We start from the raw sequence: 12,123 nt of genomic DNA on the forward strand, positions 1-12,123 counted from the left end.
ACAGAGAAAGGACTAGAAACATGGATCCCATTACTTCCAGAGCAATAATCTGAGACCTCATGTTGCTTCTCACTCATAGGGGTCTGCTGCAAAATTGGTTCTGCTCTTGGAGCTAATGAGGACAATTTGCTAACCAATACAAATTTTAAGTATCAATTTCTAGCTTCAAAAATTGAAATGCATCAATTAGTTACTGGGCAGGTAGGTGGCACAGTGGATAGAGTATGAGAACCTAGAGTCAGGAAGACATCTTCCTGAGTTCAACTCTGGCTTCAGACACTTACTAGCTGTGTGACCCTGGGCAAGTCACTTAACCTTGCTTATTTTAGTTTCATGGTCTGTAAAATGAGCTGGAGAAGGAAATGGCAAGCCCTTCAATTATCTTTGCCAAGAAAATCCCATATGGGGTCACAAAGAGTCAGACACGACCAAAAAACATCTGGATGCTCACTTAATTACTTTGAGGTTGTGCAGCAAATAGATTAATCACCATTTCCTTCATACAGGTCCATGAGCTGGGAACCAAAGCATGACATTAACAAGAAAGCTAAAGACATCTTTAAACTACAGAAAGATCCTCAATATATTCTGTGTTCAAATGATGGAAAGCCTGGGTGTGTGTGTGTGTGTGTGTGTGTGTGTGTGTGTGTGTGAAATTAGGCACTGATTCTGAGGCAATTAGACACCATTGATAATTAAGTGCATTTAATATAATTAAGTGCATTTAATCTAAGTCATGACTCCCCCAAAGGAATAACTTTAAAATAAAACAACACGAAACCTAATTCCTTTCTTGGAATCAATTAACATGTCCCATGCATAGGTAGATATTTACTAAACAAATAACATTTAGGCATAACTTACATAACTGTAGTAGTAACAATACATCTTACTTTTTATTCTAGGCCCTCAAAGTCTGTTGCATAAAGCAAAGTGATATTAGAAATTCTAGATTCCTCAATAGGTACAGAAAGCCCCGTTCTGTCCTGGGAAAGATTTTCCAAATTAAAGCTCAAGGGGACAAACTCAAATTTTGGATATTTTTGCAATTTCCCTGAATCAGAGTTAAAGTGTTTTTTCACAGGATGAGAGATTTAGAACTGGAAAGGGTTTTAGAGAACCTTAGAGTTTAACTAGTCTCAACTCCCTCATTTTACAGACGAGGAAATGAGGCTCAGAGGGCTTGTTACCTGTCCAAGGTCACACAAGTAACAAGTGTCAGAGCTGAGATTTGAACCCAGTTTCTTGACTCCAAATCTGGTCTTCTTTCCACCATTCTACACTGTCTCTTTCTGGAATACTCATTTTGCTTTCTCCCAGATCTTAATCAAAGATGCTGTTTTAATGTGAGGAATCAGGAGCAGATCGACTCACAAAACACCCATTGTTCTTTAGAGTCAAACACCTCCTCCTTGAGAAGCATATGCATTCTTGACAAATGGTATGGGTACTCTACAAAAAGAGTGCATTTGGGTTTGCCGTTTACCTGGGTCCTAATCATTATGGCTGTGATCCTTAAGTGAAAGAAAATATATTGCAATGGAATAAAAGAAACTCCCTGCCTCGATGAATATATGCATGTATGTTTCTATTAACGCAGCTATGTGTGACACAAAAGGGAAAGTGCAATTAAGCAGCTAAATGTCTGTCCCCTCTAAAGGTGAGCAGAACTGCATATGGCCTAGATTAGGGCTCGAAGCCTTGTTCACCTTAGAATTTGTTAACTGAATGGCATGAGGGGATTTCTTTCCGCTCCACGAAGGTGCTAAAACACAGTGGAGCCTAGTTAACAGGCCAGTGTGTAAACCTTGTTGTAAGGGAAAGTGAAGGCTTCTGGGAGCTGCCCCACACCTCGAACCTAGGGCACAGCGTGGAGGCCCTAAGATTGTCCAGAGAGCAGCAGTGTAGGCATTGTGAGCCAATTAAACAAAATGCTTTCAAGAACCAAAGTCCAAAACTGTTTGCAGAACAAATTTACTTTCTTACTGATGTGGACAGGACTTAGCCACCGTGAAATACGAGCTGAATTAACTCTTTCTGTGTGTTTCCTTACTTCGGAGGAGACGTAAAATGCGTTCGTTTTTGGTTAGTTCTGCTGGTAGCTCATTTGCCTGAAAGAAGAAATACAACAGTAAGGAAACTCCAACTCGGTTGCCGTGTCACTCATCTTGATACACCTGCCCTCAATAATCTCCATTCCATTGATCTAAAATCCCCATGTTATTTACTTATGGCATTGTGTCTTCATAACTCCAGTCTTGTCCAAACTGTAAACCACAGTGACTCATACTGCATGTGATCTGTGGTCCACAATTCAATAACACAGATTGATTTGATAGTGTCATTGGGAGACAGTGTGGTTTGGTGGAAGGCTCCTATATAAACACTTGAAAGGCCTGGGTTTCCATTGTGGCTGTGCCAACTTACTAGTTATTTTACCTCAAGCAAATCACTAAACATCTCTAAATAATAGTTTTTTTCTTCTCTTTATTAACCTCAGGGTTATATGGGGATCAGCTGAGCTTATGAGCAAGCATAATCTAATATTGTCAAAAGATAACAACAGGAAAGAAAGCAAAATGTTAAGTGGAATAATGCTCCACAGATCAATGTTATAAATGGATAATTAGTAGAAGGAAGTTACAGTGGGATTATGGGACTCTGCAGCAGGGGCTGATTATAATGTACTGATAACATTCTTGCAAAGTGAGTTGGTTGGGACAACCTTACAGAGGTATGCTGTTCTTCAGAAATGCTTTGAAAAATGTAAAGCATTGTACATTTGCAAGGTATCACTTTACATGACATTTAAATTACAGTTTTCTATGAGCCAAGTCATTGAGTCAACAGGCATTTATCACCTACTATGTGCCGGACACTGTGCTAAGCACTAAGGAATCCAAGAAGGGTAACAGTCCCTGCTCCCAAGGAGCTCAGTCTAATGAAGGAAATAACATGCAAACAACTGTACAGACAGGACATTATATGCACGTATACACCCAAGCAATATGTGTGCATGCACACACATGCATACATGCATGTATATAGCATGTATAGACATGAATCCACACAAACATACATAATAAATTATATGTGTGCCATACATGTATATATGCATGTATGAATATGTATATGATATGTACACATTTTATTTCCTTTTATTATTTGGGACTCAGTCATTCATCCTGAAAATTTTGGTTAACTAAAAGTCTAGATTCTTTTAATATTACCCTCATCTGACCAACATCTGTCCCAAGAGATAAGAAAATTTACTTAGAGCCTTAAACATTCTTTAGATAAGAAGCCAGAGGAAGAATCTCAAACTGTCCCTAACTCCTGACATGTAAATACTCCTTAGTCAGCTTCTCTGTGAATTCTCTATATGTGGTTTAATCTCCCTATACATTAGTTTATCTATAGTTTGTTTGATGAGGTTTGTTTTTTCCTTAGGGATGAATAAGATTATGGCTGTTTATTTAACCTTGATGGCTGGGAAAGGAAGGGAAGGGAAGGGAAAGGAAAGGAAAAATCAAAGGAATTTTGGATCTTTCTTCTTTTTTACTTTTAGGGCCCAAGAGGAATGTACAAGACTGCCATGTGTAAAAGAATTATTTCTCTGTTATTCTGACATAATTTTGCCTATAAGACTCCTTGTCAGAAGCCTTACGGTTATTCAGGTTTTCTCTGAGACCTGAAACTATACCTTTGCCTAGTAATATTACCACTATAATTTCTACATTGGTAAATATACATTTAGTAGCAGTTACCTACCGCATGAACTCAGAGAAGACATATTTCTCCCATAAAAATCATATTCAAAATAGAGCTCCATAATATACCTTTAACTTGTTAGGTAACTAAATAGAGGATACTTAATGACAAGCAACATGGAGGGAAAAGATGAACCCCTTGTCCTGTAGCGGAAGAGTGTAGAGAAGCATGGGTTTCTCCAAATAGCTATTTTTAATTGTTTATGTAGGTTTCCCCAGGAAATACAGGGAGCCAGGATCCATCTCTCCACTTCATTCCACTATTCTCTCTTGGTTCTCCCCCTACCTCTCTGCACTTCAAAAACAAAACCAAACCCAAACCATAAAACTCCAAACAAATAATATTCTTTGAAAAAAATTTTCCCCTCAGTACTTCCTACCTATTTGGCTCCTTGTCATTTGCTCATCTCCTTTGTTGGACTTTCATATTTGCCATAGCTACTAACTGTGGATGTCCCCCAAGGATCTGTCCTGGATCTTCTTCTCTTTTCTTCTATGTGGCAGCCAATTGGAGCAGTGGATAAAGTGTTGGGTATGGAGTCAGGAAGACCCGAGTTCACATTTATCTCAAGACACTTACTAGCTGTGTAACTCTGGGCAAGTCATTTAACCTGTGTCTGCCTGAGTTTTCCCAAATGTAAAGTAGTGATTATAATAGCACCTATCTCACCTATCCTTCAGGATTTTTATGAGGATCAAATGAAATAATATTTGTAACGCATTTAGCACAGTGCCTGGTACACAGTAGTTGATTAATAAATGCTGATTTCTTTCCTTCCTTCTATACTTTCTCGTTGGGTGACTTAACCAACTCCCATGGGTTCAATGATCAACTATGCCAGGTGCTTCCCAAATCTATGTATCCAGCCCTAGTTTCTCTCCTGAGTTCCAGCCCAGGATCACCAACTGCCTGTTGAACATGGAGAAATGAACGTCTGTAGGAATTTTTAACTCAGCATGTTCAAAACCGAACTCATTATATCCTATCGCACCACTCCCCCAATCCATTCCTCTTCCAAACTTCCCTGCTATGGTCAAGGACACCACCACCCTTCCAATCACTGGGTTGGCTGTCATCCTTCTGGTCGCTTGGGTCTGTTCTCACTCTCAGTCTCCACCCGTATCCAATCAGTTGCCAGATCTTGCTTCTATCTTTATTTCTTTCATATATCCTCTCTCTACTCAGACAGCTTGTTCTTTAATTCGGACCCTCATCATCTCTTCCATGAACTACTACAACAGCTTCCTATTTTCTAGTTGTGTCTCACTAGGCAGCTAGATGGCTCAGTGGATAGAGCGCTGGGCTTGGAATTTAGGAAGACTCATCTCTATGAGTTCAAATCCAGTCTTAGATGAGTCTTCCTGATATCTACCTTGCAGACGTAGCATCAAGAACACACCCCTTTTGCTTCCTAGATCTCACGCATTGGCTGGAACCATGACCTGAGGCAACCTTCCTGGACTCTTTTTCAATTTGGAAGGGGTTTACCAAAAGAGAAGTAAATGAACCACCTTCCTTTTCCTTAAACTCCAAGGGGAGAGAAGGGAGATTCTCACTTAACTCTCTTCTCAGGTCAATCAGGGACAGAGACTATAGCATAGGCGTCCTTGAGCTGGGCACAGTCCAAGCTCACAAGTATTATGACAGTTTGTACTGGAGGAGTGGGAGGGGTGAGTAGATGCATAGCCATATCAGGTTCCCTCTTGGGCAGATGGGCTGAAGGAAGCCTTACAGGAGGGCATCCTTATATCCTGGTGTAGCAGCATTGAACATAAATGAAAAATTATTTCTTATCAATTTTATTATTTTTCTATTTCATTTAGTTGTTAATATGGCAAAAAAAATTTCCTATTTTTTAAAATAGAAATGTATAGAGTTGCAGTGATGGGCCTTCCTAAGGGAGTCCTTATTATGGAATAAATAGGCTTTAGAAGGGAACCTGTCCAGGGAACCTAATTTCCATTTATAACATGGTTTCCTAAAAATAAAATAAAATAAAATAAATAAAACAAAAAGCAGGCAGCTAGGTGGAGCAGGGAATAGAGCACCAGCCCTAGAGTCAGGAGGACCTGAGTTCAAATCCGGCCTCAGACACTTGACACTTACTAGCTATGTGACCTTGAGCAAGTCACTTAACCCAGATTGCCTCTGCCTCCCCCTCGAAAAAAAAAATCAACCCATGGTTTCCTGTAGGGGTGGAGAATGCATCCTCAGTTCAAAACAAATAACTTAAATAAACTTTTGGAGCACACCTGGTTCTTAAGTTGGGAACTCCCTGAATTGATGGAATTTGCGCCAAAAGAATGGTACTAGGCAGTAGAATTTTAAAAAAATTTCTACAGTATACCTTTGAGCATAGCTATGCCTCTTTACTCTAAGGTTTCAGAAGCCACTCCAAAATGAAAACCATCTATTGGTGGATGGTTTTAGTACAATATGGGTCTCTACTCGGCCACTTCAAGGAATTAAAGACACAGTGACATGGATTACCTTGTTCCTCAGGGCAGGGTCTGCACCTGCTTCCAGGAGCAAGGCTACTGCTCTGATGTTCCCGCTGAGCACCGCAGCATGGAGAGCTGTTGTTCCATTCTAGGAGAAAAATTTGTGGCGTTAGTAGCAACCACAGAAGGGATGAAATCATTCACATAGTTTAGGCATTGATTATAAACACAGAGATCGAAGAATGAGATTGTCAGGAAACGAACAGCAGTCTCATTTTCCCTATACTTCCCCTTCTTCCTCTCAGAGCCTTTCTAACGCTTAGGACCTACTTCCTTGCCTTATACATGAGAACTGTTCAGTAAATGCTGACATGCTGATGACAAAGGCAGAGATAGCAGAACTATGAAAAGCAGATACAAGAACTGAAAAACACAGGTGTCTGGAGACATTTAGTGTAGGGGGAAATAGCACTTCATCACTTTGTAGCCCTCGAGGAGAACAATACAGCATCCCAAGGAACCGGTATTTATAGTGATGACACCAAGCCATCAAGAAAAGGTCTCATCACATTTAGCGTGCATTAAGAAGGCAAGGGGAGTGTATGATATTTTTAGAAAAATTTCCACCACAATGTATTAATCTTTAACGAAGTCCTTAGCATCCAACAGGGCTCATTCAGGTGGATAAAATTTTAATAGCAACAATAATAAGAGCTTGTGGTTGAGTCATTTCAATTGTGTCTGACTCTTCATGGGTTTTTTTTTTTTTTGGCAAGAGTACTAGAATGGTTTGCCTTTTCCTTTTCCAGATGAGAAAACTGAGGCAAACAGGGTTAGGTGACTTGCCCAGGGTCACACAGCTAATAAGCTAGGAAGATGAGTTTTCCTGATTCTAAGCCCAGTACTGTATCTACTGTGCCACTAGGTGCCCTATAATAATAGCCTCTGGCATCTATATAGTGCTTTAAGGTTTGCAAAGCACTTTCCAAATATTATCTCATTTGATCTTCGTAAAAACCCTGTGAGATAGGTGCCCCATTTTACAGTTGAGGAAACTGAGGCTGAGAGAGGTTAAGTGACTTGCCCAGGGTCACACAGCTAGTCAATGTCTGAGGCAGGATTTGAACTCAGGTCTTGCTGATTCTAAGGCCACCTCTCTATCCACTGCCCCACCTAGACGCTTTTCTGTTCTGCACGCCACCTTTGGCTATGGAGGACAACCACTGGTAACACCTTTTTACTTCAGATGATGAAAAGGATGGAGGAGAGATGTATATGAGGATATATCAACCTTTCTGGAGAACATTCATAAACAACTGGGATTATCAGCAACATGATACTTTCTTAGTGAAACCATTTAATTTCTAATAGTTCAGGTTTTATCTTTTGGGAGATTTGGATGCTTGCTTTGTCTTTTTCTGGAAAATGTGGTATTAGAACTCCCTGGTCCATTTCTTCTCCCTGCCCCTTCTCCCTCCCCTTCTTTATGTTTATGCTGTCTTTATGACCTTAGCCTGAAAGGGCCAGGGTCTCCCATTGCATCCTGGGCCATCTCCAGTCATCCTGATGAATATCTGGTCACTAGATCCAGATGGCTCTGGAGGAGAAAATGAGGCCGGTCACCTTGCACAGCCCTCCCTCACTCAAATAAAAGTCAATCGCAAGTCATGTCATTGCAGTTTCCCTGATGCCATGGTCCTCTTCAAAAACGAAGGAGAAACATAACAACCTGTCTTTATGTCTGCCTAGGTTTAAAAAAGTGTTCATGTGTGCCAGGGAGGTAAAAAAATAACAACAAAAAACAAAAAAACAAAACCTCTACCAATACGTAGTTATACGAAAAGCTTCCATGCGTAGAGTTGTTTCATTTTAAGCTCCCTTCATTGCAGATGACCTAGCTTCCTTTTTAGATCTTACCTTTAAAAGGCCAAGAGTGGGAGAGAACTTCAGCAGTTCCTCAATGACATCATTGTACCCTTTATTGGCAGCTTTCAACAATGCTGTTGTGCCATCCTTAAGGGAGGGAGAGAGGTAGACAAAGGTCAGTTGTGAGAAGATTTGTGCATTAACTCATAGACAGATGATAGGAGAATACAGAATATGCTAGCACTATGCTAGCAATCACAGAACAATTTTTGGTTGGCAAGTTGTGTAGACTTAAAATGCTGATCCTAGACAATCTCCCAATAGATAGCTACCATTAAGCGCATTAAATGCTGTTGATCTTTGGCAAAACTATGGGAGAACCAAATCGATTCCCACATCATACTCTTTGAAGACAGGACCCTGCCTCTGGGAAATTTATGCTGCTCCAGTCTCAGGATAGAGAGATCAGGAGGGCAAGGAGGCCCCCAAGTGACATTCTCTCCAATTAGTCACCCGGCAATGTTGAATGAATGTTGTTGAATTTCATACTAACTCTGAAACAGATTTCTGAGCCTATGGTATTCTTTATGTACTTGGCAAAATTTTCAAGACATACAAATAGATCATTAAAATGTGGAATAAATTTCCAGATAAAACTTCAAATTTTGACTAGAAAAAATAGTACGATCTGTGTTTTAGCAAATAACATTTGTTCTGTGTCCCCTTCCAAATCCATCCATGCACTGATAAAATGTTGTCTTTGTAACATAATTATAGTCATTAGTATATCATTCTTATTCTATCAATCTTGACTGACACCACTTCATGGAAATCTCTCCATATTTCCTTATCTTCTTCATATTTACCATTTCATGACATTATTAAATTGTATGAATATGCTATAGGCATTCCTTAATTGTGGAAGCTGTATCCAGTTTCTTTGTTAACAGAATCACTGAATCTCAGAGGTGCAAGAGGCCTCAGTGCTTACTTAGTCCAATACCTGAAAAAAAATCTCTTTTATCACATCCTTAATTTATCTAAAGGTCTTCATTGCCTGTCTCCTACTATCAGACAGTTATCCCATTCTGCTTTGGAATAACAAAGCTTAAAATCTGCTCTTCGGCAACTTTCATCTTTTGCTTATAGTTCCTCCCTCTTGAATCAAAGTAAAAAAACTGCTTTTTCATGTGACAGTCCTCAAAATACCCGAAGACAGCTATTATTTCCCTCAATTTAACAAAATGTCAAAATAATAACAGCTTATATAATAATTTATAACTTATTTATTAATATATTACATTAATATAGTTATGTTATTTATTATATATATTTATATATAAATAACTTATATAATAATTTATATTGCACTTGAAGGTGAGCAAAGTACATTACATATGCCATCTCATTTAATAAGCACCACCTATGCATGAGGTAATGTTTGGGGTGTTGGTGATACAAAGACAAAATAGAAAAACAGTCCCTGCTCTCAAGGAGCATATATTTTATTGGAAGGACACAGCACACGTACACACACGTAATCTCCTCTCAGCTGAGTTTTTTTCCCCATCTTCCTGCATTATCCTACCATTTCTAGGAACCCGAGAAAAGAAGCTAACGTGGAGGTGAATTGCTTAGGATATTTATCATAAATACTTGTTCTGTTATAGTATAAGGTGAACATTTAAAAAGTACCCTAGTGTTTTACAGAAAGGACCAGAGGAGGAAACTTGAGAAACACGCTAGAGACCTGTTGGAAAAGATGGTCAAGATACTACAGGTTTTCTGGTGAACAGCCTGGGAGGTTTTGTTAAACTGACAACTGAAATACCCTGAAGAGTACACGAAGGCAGTGAGTGACAGTCGAAAAGGTAGCAAGGGAAGGTCTTTACAATCCCAGTATGATAGTGGGAAGTAGAAGTGATGACCTGAGACAGAGGATGCCCTGTAGCCTTTACTCTGGGGACCAGGATGTCTAGAGGGGGTGATCCAACACCACAACAGTCTGTGTGTGTGTCTGGGAAACACCAGGTGAAGAAAGATGGGTTGGAGGCAGTTGAGATTTCAGACATCAAATAGAGCAGCAGATTGCCAATCTGTGGGGATTTTTAAAGGTGGAACTATTAGGTTTCTTTTTTCTGTATTAGAATTTTGTACATGTTTGTCTGCATGGTGTCTCCTCCAGTAAACTCCTTGAGGGCAGGGACTGTCTTTTCACTTTTTTTTCAAGCACTTAGCACACAGTCTGGCACATGTTGACTGATTGATGTAAAGAAATAATCCTTTCAGGTCACTGAAGTTGAGAAAGAGATTAGAATCTCAATGTAATGATACTGGCCACAAGCCAAGGTATTATGGATTATGATATGGTTCAATTGAGTTGTGGTTGTTGTGTCTGTCCTTTGTCCTCGAAGAGGACCATGACATCAGGGAAATGATGACATGACTTGCAGTTCACTCTGATTTGAGGGAGGGAGTACTGTGCACTTTCTCTTCCAGAGGCATCTGAGTCCAGTGGCCTGATATTCACCAGGACGACTGGAGATGGCCCAGGATGCAAGGGGAGACCCTGGCCTTTTCAGGCTAAGGTCTTTTCAGATCCTCATTATATCCTTAGAGAAGAGCCCCAGAAAAGCAGAAAAATGGTTTTTTTAACTTGTGGCAAGGGTAAGCTTTGAGTGCCATCTAGTGACCTGCTCTGATAGCGCAGTTACTAAATGCTGATAGTGTGCTGAGCTAGTAGATCACCACCTAGTAGTCTATCCAGATGTGAGAAAGCCACGTCTGGTCTTCCTCCCAGATCACTACCTAGGTGAAAGCCAGTCACAGTCAATAAACATTTACTAAGGGGCAGCTAGGTGGCACAGTGAGTAGAACATTGGCCCTGGAGTCATGAGGACCTGAGTTCAAATCCGGCCTCAGACACTTGACACATGTACTAGCTGTGTGAGCTTGGGCAGGTCACTTAACCCCAATTGCCCTGCCAAAAAAAAACCCAAACAAATAAACATTTATTAAGCACCTACTATGTGCCAGGTACTGTGCTAAACACTGGGGATACATGGAAAGGTAAAAGCCAGGCCCTGCTCTTGGGTGAAGCACAGATAAAGAGAATTTGAGAAGGGACAGTTGGGGCCAGGAGCGGCATTTGAGGTAGGCCTTGCAGGAAGATAGAATCCTAAGAGGAGGGAGTCAATGCCAGGCATGAGGGACAGTAAGACAGGCAGCTCAGAGATGGAATGGCAAGTTCAGGGACGTCTGTGTCACCCAGATTGGCTGGAAGGTGGTATGCATCAAAAGGAATAAATGGAATAAGTTTGGAAAGGTGGGCTGGTGCCAGATTGTGGAAAGCTTTAAATATCCAACTGAGGACTTTGCATTCATTTTATCACAGAGGGGAGAGATAGCCGCTGGAGATTTTTGACCACATTTGGGCTTTAGAAAGACTATCGGAGCTGTGTGGAGGATGGATTAGAGAGGGGACACAGCCTAGAAGCAGGGAGACCAAAGAGGAGGCTATTGCTTTACTACAGACTGAATTGTCGTGGCAGCTGTATCAGTGGAGAAGAGGGATGGATGTAAGAGACATTATGGAGAAGTGACAAAATTTGCTAATTTGGATGAGGGAGAGGAAAGAGCCTTGGTTTCCTCCGATATTTTTCCCTTGGTGACGGTAAAGATGGTGGTCCCCTCAACAGAAACAGAACATTTAGAAGAGGGATGGGCATGGGGGAAAGATAATGAATTCTGCTTTGGACATGTTGAGTTTGAGATGCCAACAGATACTGAGATAGAGGTGCCCAGCAGACATTTGGTGATGTGGGACTGAAGTCAGGAGAGAGAGTAGGATCGAATGCATAGATTTTGTAGTCATCTCGCCACAGTAGACATGTACCATTCATTCTGGGCAGCTCCTAGAGATAAGATTTTATGATTTAAATTTCTCCTTAAAGTGTCTTTCATAATGTTACTCTGAGGGATAAGAGAACAATAAAACTCCTATTTATGTCATTACTGGTCCCTTTCCTTTCTGATCTCCTGAAGG

General features: G+C 40.4%; 1 protein-coding gene across 2 annotated transcripts in view; it reads right to left on the minus strand.

Moving 5' to 3' along the window:
- Positions 1–1,187: 1,187 nt before the first annotated feature.
- ANKRD29 (ankyrin repeat domain 29) overlaps positions 1,188–12,123 on the minus strand; it is a 66,976-nt gene continuing 56,040 nt past the window's right edge. For both annotated transcript variants that reach the window (XM_036768656.1, XM_036768666.1), the window contains exons 8-10: positions 8,130–8,225; positions 6,262–6,360; positions 1,188–2,111 (exon numbers count right to left, since the gene is read on the minus strand). In XM_036768656.1, the coding sequence (XP_036624551.1) occupies positions 2,028–2,111; positions 6,262–6,360; positions 8,130–8,225 (279 nt within the window). In that variant the 3' untranslated portion in view covers positions 1,188–2,027. The remainder of the gene's footprint in view (positions 2,112–6,261; positions 6,361–8,129; positions 8,226–12,123) is intronic.

This window comes from Trichosurus vulpecula, chromosome 1 (assembly GCF_011100635.1).
Source record: "Trichosurus vulpecula isolate mTriVul1 chromosome 1, mTriVul1.pri, whole genome shotgun sequence".
NCBI classification, from domain to species: Eukaryota; Metazoa; Chordata; class Mammalia; order Diprotodontia; family Phalangeridae; genus Trichosurus; species Trichosurus vulpecula.